Source organism: Folsomia candida, unplaced genomic scaffold (genome assembly GCF_002217175.1).
Source record: "Folsomia candida strain VU population unplaced genomic scaffold, ASM221717v1 Fcan01_Sc006, whole genome shotgun sequence".
In the NCBI taxonomy this organism is placed as follows: domain Eukaryota; kingdom Metazoa; phylum Arthropoda; class Collembola; order Entomobryomorpha; family Isotomidae; genus Folsomia; species Folsomia candida.
In genome coordinates, this window is record NW_019091198.1 from 6,257,481 (window position 1) to 6,280,717 (window position 23,237).

Below are 23,237 nucleotides of genomic sequence, written 5' to 3' on the forward strand. Positions count from 1 at the left end.
ATTTAATCTATGGGTAAAATTAGGTGAAATTGAGTGAAATTAAATGAAATTAAGTGAAATTAAGTGAAATTAAGTGCTTCCCCGATTGTGCCACACCCCCTCGGCCCCAGGGGGTGTGGTTGGGGCAAAATGAGATTTTTAGTGCAATTTAATCTATAGGTGAAGTAGAGTAAAATTATGTGTTCCGGAGTTGTGCCACACCCCCTAGGCGCCAGGGGTGTGGTTGGGGCAAAATGAGATTTTTATAAAAAATTAATCTATAGATGAAATAGAGTGAAATTAAGTGTTCCCGAGTTGTTCCACACCCCCTCGTCGCCAGGGGGTGTGGTCGGGGCAAAATGAGATTTTTACAAAAAATTAATCTATAGGTGAAATAGAGTGAAATTAAGTGTTCCCGAGTTGTGGTGGGATCGTTTGGGGTGAAGTACGTCTGAAGCTACTTCCGTATGCGCGTTTGCGACGGTTTATTTTATTCCAGGTCCAAGTAAACCTAAGGGACCACTCAAAGTTGACGATATCAAAGCTGATGGTTGCAAGCTGGTAAGTTTTGAGACCGATCGGAAAATAACTCAATGTCGCTAAAATCATGTCGATCCATCTTTACCTAATTTTAAAGCAAATGTTTAGTATAATTACAATTTGATTTTCTACTACATAAATTCTGTTTTATGTGTATATTCATTATTTTACAGAACTGGCAAAGACCTGATGATGATGGTGGTTAGTACATTTTGACCTAAAATACTTACTGAGTACCCATATACTAAACTCAATCCTGTCTTTTAGGTGACCCCATTGATCACTTTGTTGTGGAGCGCATGGATACTGCAACTGGGAGATGGATCCCCGTGGGGACAAGCAAAACGCCAGAAATGGACGTTACGGGTCTCAATGAAGGGAAAGAATATTTATTCCGTGTCAAGGCAGTTAACTCTGAGGGAGAATCAGAACCACTTGAAACAGAGTCTCCAATTGTGGCGAAAAATCCATTTGACGTTCCCGAACCACCTGGAAAACCAATTGCAAAGGATTGGGATAAACATCATGTCGACCTACAATGGGCTGCGCCTAGCTCTGACAATGGTACACAAAACACAAGAGGTTTGATTTTTATATGGATGTCATTACAATTAAGTCATTGTTACAGGCTCTAATGTGACATCATACATAATTGAGAAGAAGGATGAGTATTCAACAAAATGGCAGAAAGCAGTTGAAATTATTGGCGACAAGTGTGAAGGTCGCGTTCCCGACTTAATCGAAGGAATGAAGTACCAGTTTAGGGTCAAAGCAGTGAACAAGGCTGGAGCAAGTGAGTAAACTTGTTGTTCAATATAATAGCATTGCGCTGATACCTTGTACTTTATGGGGTGGTCAGGCTACTCATTAATAGAGACAATCAGACCAGCGACGGTAGCATTAGAGGCTAATTGCTGACAAATTGTGCTTATACTGCTGAAACTTACAAAAATATTTGTAAATTTTCATAGGTAAACCGTCTGACGCATCTGATCTCATTACTGCAAAATCCAGACGTCTTCCTCCAAAGATTGATCGCTCAACAATGAAAGATTTGACTGTGAAAATTGGTCAACCAATTAAATTTGACATTAAAGTGACAGGTAAACAACCCAAACAACCCAATGTGTAACTAATAATTATATCTGTTAGAAATATTCTTAGTTTAGTGGTATACTTTCATATCACTAGGCGAACCACCTCCAAGCAAAGCATTTTTCCTGGGGGATGAAGAACTCAAGGCTGGAGGAAAAATCACCATTGAAAAGGAAGATTATCGTGTTCGTTTGACCATCACCGGTGCCACTCGTGCTTTATCTGGGAAATTGACATTAAAAGCTGCAAATAGCAATGGCCAAGATGAGCATACCATTAACCTCACGGTATTGAGCAAACCATCCAAACCAAAAGGGCCTTTGGATGTGTCAAATATTCACAAAGAAGGATGTACATTGGCATGGAAGCCACCTGAAGATATGGGTATAATTTGAATAATTTGAATATTTCGTGAAACTTTTTTCGTCTATTAAAGCAAAATTTCATGCATATAAAACTCAGTTTATGACGTCACTAATCAAGGCACTATTTTATAGGAGGGGCAGATCTTGATTACTATGCAATCGAGAAACTCGACCCAGAATCTGGGAGATGGATTCCCTGTGGCAAGTCTACCGAGCCTAAAATGGTGGTTAGCAATTTAGAACCAGGAAAGGAGTACAAATTCAGAGTTTGTGCCGTAAACTGTGAGGGCGAATCTGAACGTAAGAACACGCAGTTATATGATCTATGCACATCAAGTTTCCAAAAAAACTAACTGCTACATAAATCATTTAATAGCATTGGAAACGGATGGATCTATCATAGCTAAAAATCCATTTGATGAACCTGGTAAATTTTCGTCACTTTTTCCTCCACTTTAATAGTGTTTTATTAAAGCATAATTATTTATTTTATTTTGTATTAAGGTGCACCTGGCAATGTGGAAGCAACGGATTGGGATAAGAACTTTGTTGATCTGAAATGGACTGCTCCCACCGATGGTAATCATAAGCATCTACATACCTTATTACTGTCATTAACATATATTTTAACTAACCACTGTGTTTAATTTTAGATGGTGGAAGTCCAATTTCTGGGTATGTATTTTTTAAATGTATTAAATTGTTGTGTAGCATAATATTTTTTATTTCAATAAAATTGGAACAGTTATGTCATTGAGAAGAAGGAACCTGGAGGCAAATGGGTAAAAGCAGCAGACGTCAAGGGCAATGAGACCTCCGCCAAAGTAGACGGACTAGAAGAAGGCCAGACGTACGAGTTCCGTGTGAAAGCAGTAAATGAAGCCGGACCAGGCAAGCTTAAAATTGTTCATTATCATTGGTCTCGAAGGAACTACTTCCTTGAAAGTGACAATTTCTAGCACTTTTGTTTATTTTATTTTTCTTATATAGGGGACCCCTCGAAGCCGTGTCAACCAGTCACTTGCAAACCAAGAAAAATGAAACCAAAGATTGACCGTAGATGCCTTCGAAAAATTCATGTCCGAGAAGGAGAACCATTCATGTGGGATGTTAAAATTTCTGGAGAGCCAGGTAATTTTAAATACACATACATTAAAGAAATATTCCAATGACAGTTATTATTATTTTCACGTTATTACATAAATATTATATAGCTCCAACCGTGACTTGGACCTTAAATGGAAAAATCGTGACGGAAACACCAGACGTCAGGATTGCAAATGTTCCATGCAATAGTAAATTCAACAATGACAGTCCCGAAAGAAAACATTCCGGTACCTACAAAATAGTAGCCTCAAATAAGTGGGGTGAGGATGAAGCAGAAGTGGAAGTCCTCGTTGTTAGTAAGACTTGAATGAATTTTTTTTTCTCTTCCACAATTTACTGCAAAAACGTGTCCCCTGCTTTATATAATTAATTTCCTTTTTCACTAGGCCGGCCTGGAAAACCTGAAGGGCCTTTAGACGTCTCTGATATTCGCAAAGACGGTTGCAAACTTAAGGTGCTTATTTTTCATTTTTACAACAAAATAGTTACCACGTATTAATAATAAATGGTATCTTTTCATTACGCAAACAGTGGAAGCCCCCTAAAGGTACGTCCGTCATTTTAAGTATAATCTTATACTATACCTTAAATAACTAAGCACAAGCAAAATGCATGCGTAATTACTTGACAAATAACATTAAACTGATATTTTCTGTTTTAATAGATGATGGAGGAAGTAAGCACATTTTATTTTATTTTATTTTATATGCAATACAGTTAATACCCACCATACTAATTATTGTTTGCCCATTCGCAGTTCCAATTGAGGCGTTTGTGGTGGAGAAATTCGACCCAGAAACAGGAATTTGGATTCCTTGTGGTAAATCGAAAGATCCAGAAATGGAAGTGGAAGGCCTTGTTCCTGGTCACGAGTATTCATTCCGAGTAAAAGCAGTGAATAAAGAGGGGGAGTCGATACCGCTGGAAACCCTAGCTCCGATTATTGCTAAAGATCCATTCTCAGCTACAGAGAAACCAGGGACTCCCGAAGCAGTGGACTGGTCTGCAAACCACGTAGAACTTGTAAGTTAAGAGAAAGCAATTTTTATTATCCATGGGAAATGTGGAAACTAATTTATTATTATTTTTAAGAAATGGGAGCCACCCATTGACTGCAATGGTGCTCCAGTGTGAGTATTTTGAAGCTTTTTTTACTACATAGAGTTTAACATGTTAAAAGACTAATCTAATTGTTCTTCATTGCTTATTATCCACACAGTGAGTCATATATTGTGGAAAAGAAAGACAAGTACAGTGGGCTGTGGGAGAAAGCGTTGGAAACACCGGGCCCAGACTGCAAAACAATTGTGCGAGGACTGATTGAAGGACAGCAATATCAATTCCGAGTTGTTGCTGTTAACAAGGCCGGACCAAGTATATTGACGATTAATTATTCTTTTTATATTGAATATTTCTTAATATTACCTATAACTTCAGGTGAACCCTCTGATGGTAGCAAGCCAATTACAGCTAAAGCCAGATTCCTTGCGCCAAGAATTGACAGAAAAAATCTGCGCGATATTACTCTAAGCGCAGGATCCACTCTTAAATTTGACGTTGACGTAACAGGTAAAAATCGATTAAATACTTACTATTTAAAACTAATGGCAGTTATCTTAAACATATAAACGACTAAATAACATGTTCACCATCTATTATTTAGGTGAACCACCTCCACAGATTGTGTGGAGTGTTGATGGACAAACATTAAAAGACGGAAGAAATGTGACTCTTGATAACGTGGATTACCACACCAAGCTTATCGTTCGCCCAGTCCAGAGAGGAGATTCAGGCGAATACACGATAACTGCCACTAACTCCTCTGGAAAAGACAGCGTGACCGTAAGAGTCACGGTTACTGACAAGCCCTCCAAGCCTGAAGGCCCATTAGACATTTCAAATGTACATAAAAATGGATGTAAACTAAAATGGAAGAAACCAAAGGATACGGGTAAGATCAATTTAATATTCACTCTAAATTATCCCATTACTACCGTTATGTTTTTGTTCTGTTGGTTCACTTTTAAATTTAAATTTGTATATTAGGAGGAGAGGACTTGGAGTATTATGAGGTACCATCTAACCCAATTTTCCAATTAATCACGAAATATAGAAATGCGAAATTAATTATTTAAAAAATTAAATAGGTGGAAAAGCTTGATCCAGAGACCGGATTATGGGTTCCAGCCGGACGATCTACCGAACCGGAAATGAATGTTACAGGCCTCACTCCTGGTCAGGAGTATAAATTCCGAGTAAAAGCAGTGAATAAAGAGGGCGAATCTGAACGTTAGTTGCTATTATTTATTAAATGTTCTAGTTGTATGCATTGTATTGTATTAAATTGTTAAATTTTCCATCATTTTTTAGCATTGACGGGTGATCAAAGTATTATTGCCAAGAATCCGTTTGACGAGCCTGGTAATTTCTTACAGCTCTTTGCGTATCTTTACACATTACTGTCTTTCTCAAGTGATATCATTTAGTTACGCTTCTCATTTGTTTCTTGCAGGGAAACCAGGAAATCTCAAAGCTACTGATTGGGACAAGGACCATGTAGACCTAAGGTACGGTTAAATTATAAGGTTAAATACATACTCGAAAATAAACTAACGAAATTGTTTTCTTAAAAATATATAGCTGGACTCCGCCAAAGGATGATGGTGGTGCTCCAATTACTGCGTATATAATAGAAAAGAAGGACAAGTTTGGAGGCTGGGAGAAAGCATTGGAGGTTCCAGGAGGCAGCACCACTGCCACCGTTCCTGATTTGACAGAAGGACATGCATACGAATTCCGCGTCCGAGCAGTGAATAAGGCCGGCCCTGGTGACGAATCTGACTCTGTCGGTCCTATTGTCGCAAAGGCCAGAAATTTAGCTCCAAAGATTGATAGAACAAACCTCATTCCAATCAAAATCAAGGCAGGTGCAAATTTCTTATACGACGTAAAAGTCACTGGAGAACCAGGTACGGACTTTCTTTTCTTATATATACACACAATTTAATTTGTGTTATTGTAATTTATGATTACGATTTTTAAATATATTTTGACCACATTCTAATTGAACGTATTTTTACGATTACAGCTCCGGAATTAAAATGGACTCTCAAAGGAAAGGACGTGAAACCATCTGACAAGACCAAGATTACTAATGTCGACTACAATACAAAGTTAAGTGTTCGTGGAGCCACACGAGCAGAATCGGGTGTATATACCCTTACTGCATCAAACGTTAATGGAACAGATATTGCTGAAGTGGAAGTCATTGTAATGGATAAACCAAGTCCGCCAAATGGTCCCCTCAAGGTCCAGAATGTTCATGCTGAGGGTGCAACCCTTAGTTGGTTGCCCCCTACGGACGATGGTGGTTAGTTAATACAGATATTGGGAAAATAATTTGCTACTACAATTAAGAGTTGCATTAAAATACTTTTGATTACTTTCAGGGGCACCTATTGAGAAATACATTATAGAAAAGCAAGACGAAGCAACAGGGCGATGGGTTCCAGCCGGCGAGACTGATGGTCCAAATACGAACTTGGCTATAGATGGATTAACACCAGGACACAAATATAAATTTAGGGTTAAAGGTGAGTATCATCCAGTGTTATTAACAAGTCAGATAATAAATACATTCAATCAGTTAAGAGTAACGCTAGTCTCCCAATTAATTCCATTCATTTCTTCTTTTTTCAGCTGTCAACAAACACGGAACATCCGATCCTTTGACAACTTCTCAGGCCATTGAAGCAAAGAATCCATTCGATAATCCAGGGGCCCCTAAAAATCCAGAGATCATAGATTATGACAAAGACTTTGTGGAGCTTAAGTGTAAGTTATTTTTTTATTACATAAAATATACAGTTTTTGGAGAAACAATTATTAATGTGCTATTAATTATATTGAACTTTAGGGGACAAACCTGACACTGACGGGGGTGAGTACAATTCGTTTTTTTGTCATACATACTCTACTACTTAGTTGGCAGAGCTGATTGTATTTATGTTTTCATAGGCTCGCCTCTGGTTGGATACATCATTGAAAAGAAGGACAAATTTAATCCTAATTGGGAAAAGTGTGCTGAAGTGGAAGGAAATGTGACCTCTGGCAAAGTACCTGATCTCATTGAGGGCAACACCTACGAATTCCGAATCCGAGCAGTGAACAAAGGAGGTAAATATCAACATAGTTTTTTTAAAATTATTAATCATATCTGCATTCTGAGAAATTTCAATAATGAATGCAGGTGCGGGTGAACCTTCTGATTCCACAAAACCACACGTTGCGCGCCCAAAGAATTTGGCACCTAAGATTGACCGAAATGCTCTCACCAACATTAAGATCCGAGCAGGTCAAAACTTTGAGTTCGATGTACCTGTTTCTGGAGAACCACGTAAGTTAATCACGTTATTTATTGATTTGTACGACCTCGATACAATAAAGAATATTATCATATCCACAAATATTAACAAAATCACTAAAGTAAGTAACTGGTCGTTTTACTGGGACACTTAACTAGTATCGTCCTGTTTTTTGTTAACAAAGATTTGATAAAACGTGATATTACTTGTTATCGTGTGTTCTAATAAATTGTGTGATTACTAAAACAGCATCAAGCCTCGTACATGCACCTATATACTGATCTTATGAGGCTTTAACAACGTAAGTTCGTGACTACCATTAACAAAATTGGATGTAATTTAAAATATATCAAATTATTGTGTTGTTTTATTATTTTTGTACATCGTATTAGCATAAAATCATCCATTGAAAATTTCCAGTGCCCGTGCAACTAATATTTAACTTGCATTAATTTCTAGCTCCAAGCAAAGAATGGACACTTGGTGGGAATCAAGTTCTTCCATCGGAAAATGTCAAAATCACTAATGAGGATTACAATACAAAAGTTAAAGTTGTCAATGCTCAACGAGGGGACAGTGGGACGTATACGTTGACAGTAAAAAATAGGAATGGAACGGACAGTGCTACCGTTACTGTAACTGTTTTAGACATTCCTTTGCCCCCAGAAGGCCCTCTTACTCCGAGCAATATCACAAAGAGTGGATGCAGCTTGAGGTGAGTTTCATTAACATAGTTTTTTGGTAATCTTACTTAAATATATATTTCAATTCCTACTTTTTTGTATTCAAAATGTGTAGCTGGAAACCTCCCCTCGACGATGGTGGGAGTGAAATTACATCATACATTGTGGAAAAAATGGATATGGAAAATATGCGCTGGGTTCCTTGTGGAGAAAGTGCAGGGACATCACTGCGCGTTGACCACCTGATTGAAGGTCATGACTACAAATTCCGAGTGAAAGGTATCATCCCGATTTACGTATTAGCAAATCAGATAATAAGTGCATTCAATCAATTAAACAACGCATCGTTGTTAAAACTAAATCATTGAAACGAGCAAGAGTAACGCGCTGATCTCCCGATTAATTCCATTCATTTTTCTTTTTCTCAGCCGTGAACCGACAAGGAGAATCTCAACCCCTCACCGGCACATCTCCAATCACTGCCAAGGACCCCTATTCCAAACCAGATAAACCTGGAGTTCCTGATGTGGTGGACTGGGACCGTGATCATGTTGATTTAGTACGATTTTTACTCATTACTATTTGGTTTTGTTATATATGAAAATATACATACATATGCATATGAAAACTAATGTTATTTTGTGAATGTAAAGGAATGGGCGCCTCCTAAAAAAGGTTAGTTAGTTTTTTATTTGTAATTCATAAAGGAAATGCAGTATTAAATAATTACTTTATAAATAATCCAACAATTTTTTGTATATATTGTAGATGGTGGAACAGGAATTGAGAAATACATTATTGAAAAGCGACCAAAGTTTGGACAATGGGAAAAGGCAACAGAAGTCTCTGGAAAAACCCCCAAATGTACCGTACCAAACTTAACAGAAGGGCAGGAATATGAATTCCGTGTCATTGCAGTAAACAAAGCCGGGCCAAGTATGTCTTCATTTATTTATGCAATTTAAACAATCCAAATACTTGCTGCGATACTTTACTGAAATGTGCTATTTACTTTTTTAGGTGACCCATCAGATGCATCAAAATCAGTTATTGCAAAGCCTCGTTACTTGGGACCACAAATAGATCGAAACTTCCTCGAGGACCTTGTTGTTCGTGCAGGCCAAAAGATTAGCTACAATGTTCCTATTTCTGGTTCTCCACCCCCTAAAGCGTAAGTTTTTTGGTTCATCCTCGTTGCTCTTCCTCTTTAGACTAAAATGTCGTCGCTTCAAATTTTGAGGAAATATTGATATATTTCAGTACTTGGAGCATTGAGGGGAAAGTTGTGGCCAGCAGTGACAGGGTGGATGTGACCACCAGTTCCACTGAGGCCTCCTTGGATATCCCAAGTTCATTACGAAGCGATACTGGTCGATACACCTTGACATTAGAAAATAATCTTGGATCAGTGTCGGCGTCTGCAAATGTTACCGTTGTGGATAGACCAACCGCACCTGAGGGACCACTTATGGTTGGAGATGTCACAAAGGAAAGCTGTCGCCTGTATGCGGTTTTGCATTTTTTAAAAATATATTTTCTGGAAATTTCGTCAGTTAGTTAATGACAATATTTTTAACACGTACGTCTAATATTATTTCACGGCAGATCCTGGCAGCCACCTCGCGACGATGGTGGATCCCCAGTGTATGTTCTTATACTACCAAAAAACACTTGGTCCTTGAATCATAAATAATAAGTTAATGCTTATATTTGACAAATAGGACTCACTACGTTATAGAGAAAATGGACACTTCCCGTGGAACTTGGATCGATGCTGGTATCGCCAACACTTGCACAGCAGAGGTCACCAAGCTTGTTCATAAGAAAGAGTACTTGTTCCGTGTCCGTGCAGTTAACAACATCGGAGAATCAAATGGTAAACATAATAATTATATTTCTTATCTACTGGAATATATGAATTTAAATAAAACGTAAAATTATAGACCTTGCAACGGATAAGGGAACCATTGCAAAGAACCAATTCGATGAACCTGATGCTCCTGGTCGTCCAAAAATAACTGACTGGGATAGAAACAGGGTGGATCTGGGTAAAAATTAAGACAAAATAGATGTATAATATTGCAAAACTTACATGTATGTTTAATACGTTTTCATACAGAATGGAAGCCACCACGTAGTGATAATGGATGTGAGTAGTTTTATTTATGTGCTACGAAATAATTTCATTCAAATAATTCCCACAAAAATAAACACGGTCAATTTTATTTTTAGCCAAAATTACTGGATACATAATTCAAAAGAAGGAAAAAGGCAGTCCTTTCTGGATGAACGCAGCTCAGTCACCAGGCGATCAAACTCATGTTAGTTTTGTAAAAAAAAATATTTTTGCCATTATTAAATTGTTTATATAAATTAACGAATAATCATCTTATGAGATTATAAATGTATATATTATAGGCAACAGTTGGAGATTTAACGGAAGGACAAGAATATGAGTTTAGAATAATTGCTGTGAATGCAGCAGGCCAATCAGAACCGTCGGAACCGTCGGATCTCGTGAAAACGGGACCACGACGCCTACCACCTAAAATCACAAGTCCTTTACATGACATTAAAATTAAGGCTGGACAAATCTTCCATGTTGACATTAATTACGAGGGAGCCCCTGATCCGGAAGTGGTATGGAAAGCTAATGGGAAGGAAGTAAAGACTGATGAAAGGACAACCGTGAGCGCGATCTCTAACCACACTGTTGTTCACACCGTGAGTACGAAGCGTGGAGACTCTGGAGAGTACGTTTTGCGTATTAAAAATGAATATGGAGCTGACGAAGGATCTTTCAAACTCACCGTGTTGGATCGTAAGATATTCACCTTATTTACTACCCATATTCTATCTTTTTTTATTTGAACCACAATTTGTGGTGTTTAGTTTAAAGTGGTATTTTATCCAGTCATGTAATTGTACGATCATTTTTCTCAAGGTCCAAGTCCACCTGAAGGGCCATTGGTGTATGAAGAGGTGACAGCGCAAAGTGTCACGCTTTCCTGGTCCAATCCTCGTGACAATGGAGGTATGTAGGTTGACATCAAATTTTTGTGTAAACTCTGGATGATGAAAAATTTAGTTAGAGGAATTGCGGATAATGAAGTATTGAAATATTAAATTAGGTTCGGAAATTACCAACTTTGTAATCGAGAAGCGAGATCTCACTCATGGAGGCGGATGGGTTCCAGCCGTTAACCATGTTGATCCAAGGAATCTGCATGCCGTGGTGCCACGATTGACTGAAGGCACCCAGTATGAATTCCGAGTGATGGGTGAGTATCATTAACAAACGAGATAATAAGTACATTCAATCATTTCAATAACACATTGTTAAATTAATTCTTAGCTGAGAACCTTCAGGGTCGCTCTGATCCTTTGGCAACTGCCAAACCGATTATTGCCAAAAACCAGTTCGATGTACCCGGAAAACCAGGTGAAATTATAGCTATTTATGAATAACGATTATAATGCAATTTCTTCTTTAAACTAGTATTTAAACCAGTACTTTAAAACATAATCTCTCACAGGAACACCTGAGGTTATGGACACCGATAGAGACCATATCAAGTTCAGGTGGTCCGCACCTATCTCCAATGGGGGTCAGAAAAATAATTAACTATTTACTGCATTAATTTATAATATTACATTTTTGCAATGATTGTCAACTTGTATTTAAATGATATAGGTTCTAATATTATCGGGTACGAGGTTGAACGTAGAGACATAAAGAACCCGAGGTGGGTCAAGATCACAAAGGAGCCTTGGAGGTTCACAGAATATAACGACGAAAAGGTCACAGATGGTCATCAATATGAGTATAGAGTTACTGCTGTCAACGCTGCTGGACCTGGTACTGATTACTTTTATTTTTATAATTGATGAGATGAAATTATTGTAGGACAGTAACCAACTGGGCCTAAACTAATTACCCTTAAATTTCTTAGGTAAACCATCGGACCCGTCCAAGACCTTTACTGCCAGACCTATGCGTGAACCACCAAAGCTGTTCTTGGATGGTCTCCTTGGAAAGCGAATTAAAGTTAGAGCTGGCGAACCAATCAATATTGACATTCCACTTTCGGGAGCACCAATCCCAGAAATTAAATGGACAAAGGACGGAAAATCTTTACCCAAAAGCAATAGAGTATCCGTGAGTATTGCTACGTATTTGCTATTTATTGTATCAGGCTAATGTTTGTAACTAAATTTATAACTAATTTCAGAGTGATACAAACAGTGCTGGAACAAAGTTGCATGTATCTGTATCAGAACGTGGTGACTCTGGAAAATATACAATTACTGCTACCAATGATTTTGGAACAGACAAGGCAGACATTGAGGTTATAGTGGTTGATAAGCCTGGTCCCCCAGGAGGTCCACTAATACCGTCCATGATCAATGGAGACGCAATAACGCTGACGTGGCGCCCATGCGCTGACGACGGAGGTCTGTTCACGCCAATTTATTATTCATAGTTACTTGTTTATGTATTGTTAGAGTTATTAAATAAACAAAATTACTGTAACATACATTGTCTACTTGCAGGCACGGAAATTTCAAATTATGTCATTGAACGGTGTGAGTATGGCAAAGACGATTGGAAATCGTGTCCAGGTTTTTGCCCAAAAGAAGAATTTACAGTCAAGGGGCTAGAGGAGGGGAAGAAATATGTGTTCCGTGTCCGAGCTGAAAATTTGTATGGACTCTCGGAACCTTTAGAAAGCGCACCAATCGTTGCAAAATCACCATTTGATCCTCCGGGCGCTCCTGATCCACCGCAAATTTTGTCGTACGGCCCAACATCAGCGTCCTTACAATGGACTCCACCTTCTCATCCTGGGGGTAAACCAGGTAAGTTTATATTCTATTATGGAGTCATCTACTTAGCTGGAACTATAAACTATGACTAAATAATTTTTCTGTGCCTTGTTTATCCAAAAGTGAGCGGGTATTACATCGAAAAGCGTGACCGTAGTGGAGACTGGGTCAGGGTCAATAATTTCCCAACACCTAATTTGAGCATGACCGTACAAGGTCTCCACGAGGGAATGAAGTATGACTTTAGAGTAATTGCAGTGAATGACGCCGGACCTGGTAAAAAATTTGCACCCTATTTATTGTATCTGTATGATTTCTCTATGGTATATTGATACATCTATGTATAACTTATTTGTGTTAAAGGTGAACCCTCCAGGCCTTCCCAACAAATAATTGCTGGAGTTCAAAAGTTTGTTCCAGATGCTCCAGATCAACCCAAACCTGACCGAGTTACCAAGGATAGCATTACTATAAGCTGGAAACCTGGAGCTTCGGATGGTGGTGCCCGATTAAGAGGATACATTGTACAAAAGAAGGCGAAGAGTGGAGGTGATTGGGAAGAAGTGAATGATTATCCACACCCCACAACGTCCATGACAATTGGTGGCCTCAATCTCAAAGAAGTAAGTTTTTTTTATTGATATCTATTACAGCGAAATCTCAGTGACAAAAAAATAATAGCGAAGCTTAAGGTATTTGATCATAAAAGTAAATAATAAGGATAAATTATAAAAATTTGTTGAGACTTCCGGTGCCATTCTGTGGAAAGTATTCAAACCCGCCGATCTCTCGCATGAGAATTGCCTCATGGTGTAATCGTACACGATCAGTCGGGAACTGTCCGTCCAAAATAGTGATCCTACGATCTTCACGGTCATGGTAGAACCCCCAATGCACGAATGCATCTCGGATTAGTTGATGAGGGTCAGGTGCGCCATGGTTAATCATCGCATGTAGATAGTTGGGCAGACCAGGATCACCACCGTAGCGTTCGTTGTTCCACTCGTCCACCAATTTCTTACAGTGGCCGCCAAGGCGTTCATGAAAGTTTCGATCCTATGTGAAAAGTACATCTGTTAAAAACTATTGGCATACCTAGAAACGTAATGTTTGTACTGACCTTTCTGTGGGTCGTCCCAACATAGGCCGTCCAATTCCCTTCATCAATGCACGCTTGACAATGGACAAGATAAACCACGTTGTTGCAGTTGCACTTAAATCTCTTCTGAAGGTGGACAACTTGATTTGGAGTTGGTCCGAACCGAACTGATGGAGACTGTGTAATGCAGGGGCCGGTCACGGTGCAATGTGCTTCACGACATTTGTACGTTCCGGGTCCTAGAAAGCCTCGTGCGGCATTCCAGTTGATTTTTTCAATCAATTCTATCAAACATTAAGCCGAATATGATGTTATTATTTATATTACAAACATTTGCATACTGGTTAGCATATAAAGTTTACCTGCATTAGTCAATTTTGTCCCCTCATGAGAAACTCTTAGCAGAGAGACGGCATTTTCATATGCCAACAAAATGTCATCATTTTTGGTGATTGTTATTCCGTTCGCATTGTCACCTACAGCCCTGATCTTTTTGAAATCTCCTCCGTAGATCATACGTAACAAAAGTTGCTTTGTATTTGCTATCTCTCCATGATTCCTGGTGCAATCCAGCGTTACAGTCTGCGCATTACTTCGCATAAAGTCAATAAAGTCTCTTCCTACAGGTGTGCCCGGGAACTTTCGTTGACCTTTGACTTGTGCAAAATCTGACGGAACATGTCTGACCCAAGGGCCTGAAATTCGATAAATGTTTTACTTTAGATTTTCGTGTACTGTCAACGTTATGCACAGAAATCATTCAATTAAAGTTGAAATAAAATGTACCTATTTTTAACTCCGGAAAAAGTGGCAAGCCGAGATCGTCCCATTCCCAAACATTTTGAATTTCCGGAATCAACGGAACACGAACTCTGGGGTCACGTTTTAAAATAGCTGTGAAATCGCTAATGTCGTTGATAATTCCTTCCAAACGTTGAAAATTAGACATTTTTTTTGCAACGGCAACACTCTTAGCACAAATTGAAATGACGATTGCTTATGCGAGTGGTTGTGGTGGCGGTGATTCACTAACTTACAAGTCTTCTTTACGAAGTTAGAAAACGAAAGAAAAGAGGCCATACATATAATGATTTTTTTTCTCAATTTTTCTTTTAGTTACTCAAGGAAGGAGAGGAGTATGCATTCCGTGTGTTTGGTGTCAATGAGATTGGCAGAAGTCAGCCTAGTAGACCAAGTAATAATATTTTGGTTGAAGAGCAACCCAACAAGCCTAAGCTGGACCTTGGTGGCCTTCGTGATATCACGGTCAGAGCGGGAGAAGACTTCTCAATTTCCATACCATTTATTGCATTCCCAAAACCAACTGCGACATGGTACGCCAATGATCGCCTTCTGGACGACTCAGACTCCAGAATTTTCCTTCAAACTGGAGATGACTATGCCAGTATTGTTGTCAAAAACTCTAAACGTACTGACGCAGGAAGTTATAAGATTCAAGTCAAGAATCCTTGTGGCTTCGATACAGGCTCATTAAATGTAAGAGTTTTAGATAGACCTTCTCCTCCAGAAAACCTTAGAGCAGAGGAATTTGCTGGAGAATGTCTCACACTCAGGTAAATAATTATTTGCACATTTTAAAAAATAATGAACTAATTAATAGTCTTAATAATTTGAAATTTATATTTATATTCGCTAGTTGGTATCCTCCACGAGACAATGGTGGTATGTTGATGATTTATTTATTTATTGTAGTCTCACATAGAATTAAATATGCAAATATTCAATGTGTTTTATATATGCTAACAGGGTCTGACATCACCAACTATGTCGTGGAAAGGCGTGAAGCTAAAACTACGACATGGACCAAGGTGTCCTCATACGTAACGTCGACATACTGTCGCATCCGAAATTTGACTGTTGGAAGAGACTATGAATTTAGAGTTATGGCCGAGAATCAGTACGGTACTTCTGACCCGGCTGAAACCACAGAACCTATCAAGGCTAAACATCCATTTGACGTTCCTGGTAATTGTTGTTTTATACAAATGCATACATATATGAGTATATGTACATGTATCTCTCTTACATGTTATATATTTTTTAAATCGCAAGGTCCACCTGGAACACCGAGGTCTGTTGAAACCACGGAAGATTCGATCACACTTTCATGTATGTTGTTGCCTGTCCTTATCTTTATAGATTTCAATCAGTTGGGTGCTGTTATGGTATATTTTCGTTTTTATTTCTGTCAACAGGGACTAAACCCAGAAACGACGGTGGTTCTGTTATTCGAGGATATGTAATTGAAAAGAGATTAAAAGGCGAAGATGTGTGGACCAAGGCGTCCCATCAAATCATTCCAGGTTAGCTTTGTATTTATTTCTTGTTATAAACTAAAACATCAAATGAAAACTTGAAAACATGAGATCATTGACTTTTAACATATATTCATTTCCAGACCTGTCGTACAGAGTCACAAATTTACAAGATGGGAAAGAATACGAGTTCCGTGTGGCAGCCATTAATGCTGCTGGTCAAGGGGCTTGGAGTTCGGGTTCAGATTATATTATGTGCCAACCACCTCCAAGTGCTCCCAAGATTACCAGCGATCTCAGCATCCGAGGTATGTATGATCTCCCAAATGGAGAAAAAGTGAATGACCGAGCATTGACCCGACACCATTAATAACATGCAATCCTTTTATATTTCAACAGACATGACTGTTATTGCTGGAGAGGAATTTACTATCACTGTTCCATTTACTGGATACCCTGTCCCGAAGGTTACATGGACGGTTAATGCAGAAGAAACGTTCTCTGATGACCGAATCAAGTTTGAAACTAAACCTGGATATACAAAATACATTAATAAATGTTCAAGACGTTCCGACTCTGGAAAGTACACTATTCAATTGGTCAACAGCGAAGGGTCAGACACAGCCTCATGTCGAGTTCAGGTTGTTGGGTTGCCGGGTCCGCCGGTTGGCCCAATCGACATTTCCGACATTACTCCAGAGACTTGCGCATTAAGGTTTGTAATAACTATACATTTAATTTGGTTAACCAATTAATTGTAAAATTCATAATGAAAACGTCCGTTTTATTATTCTGTATGGTAGCTGGAAGCCACCACTCGACGATGGAGGTATGTTGACCAAATATTAAATCTACATATGCTTATGATGAATCACAGTGAAACTGGACTTGTATAATTGACTTTATTTTTTGTATATCGAAACAGGAAGTCAAATTACAAACTACATCGTGGAACGATTGGACACATTCAGTGGATCTTGGACGAAGGTCAGCAGCTTTGTCCGTGGTTGTAATTACGATGTGATTGGCTTGGAACCAAACAAAAAGTACAGTTTCCGTATCCGAGCTGAGAACCAGTACGGAATCAGTCAACCCTTGGAGTCTGATCAACCTATTACTGCCAAGTTCCCCTTCACTGTCCCAGATCCTCCAGGTAAAATACAAAAATGTTCTACTTTGTGCTTCACGTCATGAACAGAGTTTGGTTTAACATTCTTCTAATACCCTCCTAGGTCAACCCCGAGTTATCGACTGGGATGCCAGTTCTGCCACCATTACCTGGGACCGATCTCCTCGAGATAACGGAAGTATGTTTTTTTACGCCTTCGTTTTTCCCTCATCTGCATTGCATCATAGTCTGTATTTTGATTAAAAACCCACTTTGTTTTGATTTGTACAGGCAAAATCCAAGGCTATAAAGTGGAATATAGAGATATTGCTGAAGATCAAAACTGGAAAATGGCAAATGACTATCTGGTCAAGGATACGACATATGTTGTTCATAATTTAATACAAGGTCACGAGTATGAATTCAGAATAAGAGCAAAGAATGCTGCAGGATTCAGTAAACCTTCCCTCCCATCAAGTCATTTTAAGATGAAAGGCAAATTCGGTGTCCCCAGCCCACCAGGTTCACCCCAGATAACCAAGGTCGGAAGGGGATATGCAAACTGTTGTTGGACCCTGCCTCGAAGCGATGGCGGTGCGTACAAATGCCATATCATTGATAATAAAGCCATTGAAGAGATACAGATGTAATCAACAAATAATTCATGATTTTAATCTTTTCTGCTTGTTTAGGAAGCCGAATTACAGGATATATCGTTGAAAGACGCGAGGTTGGCGCAGGTCTCTGGATGAGATGTAATGAGTACAACGTCACAGACCTGAATATGACAATTTCTGGACTTACGGACGGACGAGAGTACGAGTTTAGGGTTTTCGCTGTCAACGCTGCAGGAAAATCTGAACCTGCAAACTGTGATGGACCAGTTAAAATCCAAGAAGTTGCCGGAGGACAAAGTCCCGAGTTTATCAAGAGACTTATAAACACATCCATTCCACGTGGCAAGCAATTGGTCCTGGAATGTGAAGCTACTGGAATTCCTGCACCGACTCCAAGATGGCTTAGAAATGGAAGAGAGATTCAAACATCTGTCCGTATCAAACAAGAAGTTGAGGGAGGAGTGTTCCGCCTGACAATTACTGACATGCAAGATGGTGACGATGGAGATTATACTTGCCAAGCACACAATGCAGTTGGCAATTGTTCTACAAACGCACGAATTCGAATTGGCGCACCTCCCAGAATTGATAGATGTCCAAACGAATTGTACCTACCAGAGGGAGAAAATACGAAAATCAAAATTGTTTACACTGGAGATCAACCAATGGACCTTATTATCACTAAAGATGGAGTAGAAATAAAAGAAAACAACAGAATCAAAGTCACAATATTTGACGACTACTTTGTCATCTTTATCAAAGAACTAAGCAAAGATGACGCTGGAAGTTATACACTCACACTCAGAAACGAGAGCGGATCTGCATCAGCCAATTTCCAAATTTATATCACCGGTCTTCCTGGCCCCCCAATCGGCCCCTTGGATGTTTCTGACATTAGCAAGCACATGTGCACCTTGAAATGTAAGCACTTACGAAATTTACGTATGAGTATATTTGTATACTCATACGGAAACATATCAAAGGAATAATGCTAACATTCTTGTATTATTTGTAGGGAAAATCCCAAGCTATGACGGTGGGAGAAAAATTACTCATTATGTCGTAGAACGTAGGGATGTTTCTAGTCAGCACTGGATCCAGGTTGCATCACAAGTCAAATCAACAACATTCACAGTTCAAGGATTGACAGAAGGGCAAGAATATCTATTCCGTGTCATGGCCTGTAATGAAAATGGCATGGGACCTCCATTGCAAGGAATTAATCCAATCAAAGCAAAGGCTCCTTTCGATACTCCTTCCGCGCCTGGAGCTCCTGATATTAAAGAAGTGGGTGGTGATTTTGTTCACCTAAATTGGGAGAAACCTACCTCAGATGGTGGAAGTCGAATTTTGGGATACTGGGTGGACAAGCGAGAAGTTGGTACCGTGGCGTGGCAACGGGTCAACATTTCCATTTGCTTACCAAACCAGATGAACGTGAGCAACTTGGTGGAAGGCCGCAGCTACGAGTTCCGTGTGATTGCAGAGAACGCTGCAGGCTCATCACCTCCCTCGCCTTCTTCTGCATGTGTCAAAGTTACCGATCCTAATGCAGCAGTTGCCCCTGAAATTGTGATGCCGCTTAAAAACGCCATGGCCACAGAAGGAAAGAATGCTCAATTCCAATGCAAGATTACTGGCCAACCTCGACCTCATGTTACCTGGTACAAGGGCGCAAGGGAAATATCACATGGAGGCAAATACCACATGAGCCAAGATGGTGAAACCTATACCCTCACCGTCTATGACGTGTTTGGAGAGGATGCGGACGAATATGTGTGTCGAGCTATTAACAAAGCTGGTGCAAAATCTACCAGGGCTGAGCTTGTAATTATGATGCCTCCAAAACTTCATGTACCTCCAAGATTCCGTGATACAGCGTACTTTGATAAGGTATGAGTCTTATCTTTCTCAGTCAAATTTATTCAACGTATAAGTCATAAAAAGAGTATGAAAATATACAGTTCTATGCACTCACAAATTATTTAGTATATCTTATTCAAGTTGCCAGAATGTGTAGCAGGTTTTCGATGTTTTAATATCATTGATTTTCTTTGATAAGGGCGAGAACGTGGTAATTAAAATTCCATTCACCGGTGTTCCCAAGCCTAAAATAACATGGAGCAAGGAAGGCGAAAAGATTGAGTCTGGTGGTCATTTCCATGTTGAGGTTAAAGAAAGACACGCCGTCCTGACAATCACAGACTCTAGCCAAATCGACAACGGCCCCTATTCCATATTAGCTGAAAATGATCTCGGAATGGATTCTGCTATACTCAAAATCCAGATTAGCGATCGTCCTGACCCTCCTCGTCATGTGATAGTAGAAAGTATAGGAACCGACACGTTAGTTCTGACTTGGTCTCCACCTAGATGGGATGGAGGGTGAGTTAATTAATTAATACCCTCGTCAGATTATAGCAAATACTATGGTTTCGATATATTATTATATACTCTCTTACTCTATTGTCCAACAGATCAGCTATTACGAATTATTTAGTAGAGAAACGAGAGCACCCAATGACCTCATGGATCCGAGTTGGGTTTACAAGACTGACTACTATCCAAGTGACTGCTCTGAGTCCAGGTCACGACTACGAATTCCGCGTTTACGCTGAGAATGTCTATGGCCGAAGTGATGCTTCGGACACCACAAACATAGTGCGAACCAAAGACTTGACCAAGAAGGTGCAGAAGAAGAAAGAGTATGAAGTGGATGCGTCTGGCAAGAAAATCCGAGGCCGCAGTGACGAGAAGCCCAAAGACTATGACCAATACGTGTTCTCAATTTATTCCAAATACGTTCCTCAGCCTGTAGAAATCAAGACTTCCAGTGTGTACGACGACTACGACATATTGGAAGAAATCGGCACTGGAGCTTTTGGTGTTGTACACCGTTGTCGTGAGAGAAAGACGTAGGCCGCCCGATTAATTAAAATCTTGCACCGACTGGTGTATTTCATGTGTTCTTTATGTAGAAACTATTAATGTTAATATTTTTACTTTTCAGTGGTCATATTTTTGCTGCAAAGTTCATTCCTGGTAAGTGTTGTTTTAAATCATGTTGGAAAATATACTTTGTAAAATATAAAATTATGGCATCTGTTGACACGCATTTTCCTCTTATTTTTGCAGTATCCCACTCCTTAGAAAAGGAATTAATTAGAAGAGAAATCGATATTATGAATCAATTACATCATCCAAAACTCATTAATCTACATGATGCGTTTGAGGATGACGATGAAATGGTCTTAATTTATGAATTGTAAGTTTTATTTTTTCTAAGTTTATCGGTTCTAAAGAACATTTTTTTACTAAGTTGTTATAATTATTACTTTTAGCCTTTCTGGTGGAGAACTATTTGAAAGAATAACTGCGGAGGGATACCAAATGTCCGAAGCGGAAGTTATCAATTACATGAGACAAATCTGTGAAGGCGTCAAGCATATGCATGAACGAAATATTATCCACTTAGGTTTTGAAATATCTATATATTTATATGTACCTAAACTTGCGGTCTACTTGTACAAGTAGCTCCATATTATTCATTTCATAATGTATTTTACATGCATGTTTTTGATTTGCAGACATTAAGCCCGAAAATATTATGTGCCAGACAAAATCCAGCACAAATGTCAAATTGATTGACTTTGGACTTGCCACAAGACTAGACCCTAATGAAGTGGTCAAGATCTCAACTGGTACGGCTGAGTTTGCCGCACCTGAAATTGTCGAGAGAGAACCAGGTAATTAGGGCGAAAGCTTTGTCTACGATGCAGACTTTGGTAGAACTGTTAACTTGTCCTCATTTTTTTCATAATAAATTGCTAATTTATTATTTACCTAGAAGAAATACTCTTGTCATCTTTAACAAATTAGTTAAAATTTCAGTTGGATTTTACACTGACATGTGGGCCGTTGGTGTTCTTGCTTATGTTTTGTAAGTGCTTTAATTTTAAAACCCAATTATTAAGTCCCCCAAAGAGCACGAGTTGATGTTTCAAACCCAACTTGGGCCAAGAAGCTAATTAACGATTGAATAAATAACGTCCTAAATAAATAGGTTGAGTGGTTTGTCACCATTTGCTGGAGAAAATGACATTGATACCTTGAAGAATGTGAAAGCTTGCGACTGGGACTTTGATGAGGAGGCATTTGCTGGTTTGAAAAAAATATATATTATGGATGGATATATGTATATATTAACTATACGATAATGTCACCCTCCTTTCTAGATGTTTCTGACGAAGGCAAAGACTTTATTCGCCACCTTCTTATTAAGAACAAAGAGTAAGTTCACAATAGTTTTGGATTGTATTTAGGAGCCATTAATATCACGGCCATTTATTTATTACTCATTACTAAATAGGAAAAGGATGACATCACATGAATGTTTGCAACATTCGTGGCTAACTGGTGATCATTCCGGCCGAGTGCAACCCATTGATAACTCTAGATTTGTGGCGTTACGAGATAAAATCCGAGCTAAATATCCATTCTGGGACGACTGTATTCTTCCTCTTGGCCATCTCGCTGAATATTCATCCCTTAGAAAACTTCAAATTGAGAAATACAGAATACATGACGCATACTTTGGTAAAGTTTTATTTCCCATTTAGCAAATTTGTCGAGCTTGAGATTAAAAAAGGGCCATGAATGAATACTAATAATTTTGAGCATTTTGCAGATCGTAGACAAGCAGCTCCAAGATTTGTGATCAGGCCAAGAAGCACATTTACATACGTGAGTCTCTTTCTGACTAATATGCTTAATCATATGTGTTGTTCAAAAATAGGACAAACTTGATGTTTTAAAGTGTAAAGAATAAAATAGTAACGGTTCTTTTTGTTTTCTCACAGGAGGGTCAAAGTGCAAAATTCACATGCAGAGTAATTGCAATTGCCACACCCACACTCACTTGGTATCACAACAACTCCGAGTTGAGGCAAAGCGTAAAGTTCATGAAACGCTATCAAGGAGAAGATTATACTTTCATTATCAATCGCGTAAAACTGGAAGATAGAGGGGAATTTGTAATTAGAGCCGAGAACCATTATGGATTCAGAGAAGAAATTGTTTTCCTCAATGTGCAACGTAAGTGATTTTGATGTCTTTACAGATATTTATAAATGTATCACGTTATACGTACGCTGCATACATGGCACAGACAATTTATG

General features: G+C 38.9%; 1 protein-coding gene across 16 annotated transcripts in view; it reads left to right on the plus strand.

Moving 5' to 3' along the window:
• The window catches only part of LOC110851398 (twitchin), a 68,708-nt gene that overhangs the window by 39,764 nt on the left and 5,707 nt on the right, over positions 1–23,237 (plus strand). For 15 of the 16 annotated variants that reach the window (XM_035852911.1, XM_035852912.1, XM_035852909.1 and 12 more), the window contains 80 exons: positions 479–540; positions 693–720; positions 787–1,083; positions 1,148–1,312; positions 1,491–1,622; positions 1,711–1,998; positions 2,112–2,279; positions 2,356–2,406; positions 2,484–2,558; positions 2,633–2,654; positions 2,725–2,870; positions 2,970–3,110; positions 3,194–3,382; positions 3,473–3,540; positions 3,618–3,633; positions 3,751–3,762; positions 3,844–4,109; positions 4,179–4,216; positions 4,306–4,460; positions 4,524–4,655; positions 4,750–5,037; positions 5,133–5,158; positions 5,234–5,375; positions 5,457–5,507; positions 5,599–5,653; positions 5,727–6,055; positions 6,175–6,456; positions 6,536–6,679; positions 6,786–6,920; positions 7,003–7,026; positions 7,104–7,262; positions 7,336–7,482; positions 7,910–8,165; positions 8,249–8,412; positions 8,562–8,692; positions 8,787–8,808; positions 8,902–9,069; positions 9,154–9,304; positions 9,394–9,636; positions 9,739–9,777; positions 9,855–10,009; positions 10,077–10,181; positions 10,253–10,282; positions 10,366–10,454; positions 10,552–10,954; positions 11,078–11,167; positions 11,265–11,414; positions 11,489–11,575; positions 11,670–11,741; positions 11,828–11,992; positions 12,087–12,292; positions 12,366–12,588; positions 12,688–12,993; positions 13,084–13,236; positions 13,324–13,583; positions 15,176–15,633; positions 15,717–15,742; positions 15,827–16,045; positions 16,133–16,189; positions 16,276–16,383; positions 16,479–16,643; positions 16,735–17,050; positions 17,139–17,164; positions 17,261–17,488; positions 17,568–17,642; positions 17,735–18,037; positions 18,136–18,981; positions 19,076–19,953; positions 20,123–20,445; positions 20,538–20,975; positions 21,071–21,102; positions 21,196–21,325; positions 21,402–21,535; positions 21,648–21,806; positions 21,952–22,000; positions 22,124–22,221; positions 22,296–22,350; positions 22,430–22,656; positions 22,748–22,803; positions 22,920–23,154. In XM_035852911.1, the coding sequence (XP_035708804.1) occupies positions 479–540; positions 693–720; positions 787–1,083; positions 1,148–1,312; positions 1,491–1,622; positions 1,711–1,998; positions 2,112–2,279; positions 2,356–2,406; positions 2,484–2,558; positions 2,633–2,654; positions 2,725–2,870; positions 2,970–3,110; positions 3,194–3,382; positions 3,473–3,540; positions 3,618–3,633; positions 3,751–3,762; positions 3,844–4,109; positions 4,179–4,216; positions 4,306–4,460; positions 4,524–4,655; positions 4,750–5,037; positions 5,133–5,158; positions 5,234–5,375; positions 5,457–5,507; positions 5,599–5,653; positions 5,727–6,055; positions 6,175–6,456; positions 6,536–6,679; positions 6,786–6,920; positions 7,003–7,026; positions 7,104–7,262; positions 7,336–7,482; positions 7,910–8,165; positions 8,249–8,412; positions 8,562–8,692; positions 8,787–8,808; positions 8,902–9,069; positions 9,154–9,304; positions 9,394–9,636; positions 9,739–9,777; positions 9,855–10,009; positions 10,077–10,181; positions 10,253–10,282; positions 10,366–10,454; positions 10,552–10,954; positions 11,078–11,167; positions 11,265–11,414; positions 11,489–11,575; positions 11,670–11,741; positions 11,828–11,992; positions 12,087–12,292; positions 12,366–12,588; positions 12,688–12,993; positions 13,084–13,236; positions 13,324–13,583; positions 15,176–15,633; positions 15,717–15,742; positions 15,827–16,045; positions 16,133–16,189; positions 16,276–16,383; positions 16,479–16,643; positions 16,735–17,050; positions 17,139–17,164; positions 17,261–17,488; positions 17,568–17,642; positions 17,735–18,037; positions 18,136–18,981; positions 19,076–19,953; positions 20,123–20,445; positions 20,538–20,975; positions 21,071–21,102; positions 21,196–21,325; positions 21,402–21,535; positions 21,648–21,806; positions 21,952–22,000; positions 22,124–22,221; positions 22,296–22,350; positions 22,430–22,656; positions 22,748–22,803; positions 22,920–23,154 (13,542 nt within the window). The remainder of the gene's footprint in view (positions 1–478; positions 541–692; positions 721–786; positions 1,084–1,147; positions 1,313–1,490; positions 1,623–1,710; positions 1,999–2,111; positions 2,280–2,355; positions 2,407–2,483; positions 2,559–2,632; positions 2,655–2,724; positions 2,871–2,969; positions 3,111–3,193; positions 3,383–3,472; positions 3,541–3,617; positions 3,634–3,750; positions 3,763–3,843; positions 4,110–4,178; positions 4,217–4,305; positions 4,461–4,523; positions 4,656–4,749; positions 5,038–5,132; positions 5,159–5,233; positions 5,376–5,456; positions 5,508–5,598; positions 5,654–5,726; positions 6,056–6,174; positions 6,457–6,535; positions 6,680–6,785; positions 6,921–7,002; positions 7,027–7,103; positions 7,263–7,335; positions 7,483–7,909; positions 8,166–8,248; positions 8,413–8,561; positions 8,693–8,786; positions 8,809–8,901; positions 9,070–9,153; positions 9,305–9,393; positions 9,637–9,738; positions 9,778–9,854; positions 10,010–10,076; positions 10,182–10,252; positions 10,283–10,365; positions 10,455–10,551; positions 10,955–11,077; positions 11,168–11,264; positions 11,415–11,488; positions 11,576–11,669; positions 11,742–11,827; positions 11,993–12,086; positions 12,293–12,365; positions 12,589–12,687; positions 12,994–13,083; positions 13,237–13,323; positions 13,584–15,175; positions 15,634–15,716; positions 15,743–15,826; positions 16,046–16,132; positions 16,190–16,275; positions 16,384–16,478; positions 16,644–16,734; positions 17,051–17,138; positions 17,165–17,260; positions 17,489–17,567; positions 17,643–17,734; positions 18,038–18,135; positions 18,982–19,075; positions 19,954–20,122; positions 20,446–20,537; positions 20,976–21,070; positions 21,103–21,195; positions 21,326–21,401; positions 21,536–21,647; positions 21,807–21,951; positions 22,001–22,123; positions 22,222–22,295; positions 22,351–22,429; positions 22,657–22,747; positions 22,804–22,919; positions 23,155–23,237) is intronic. The other variant, XM_035852924.1, reaches the window with a different exon arrangement.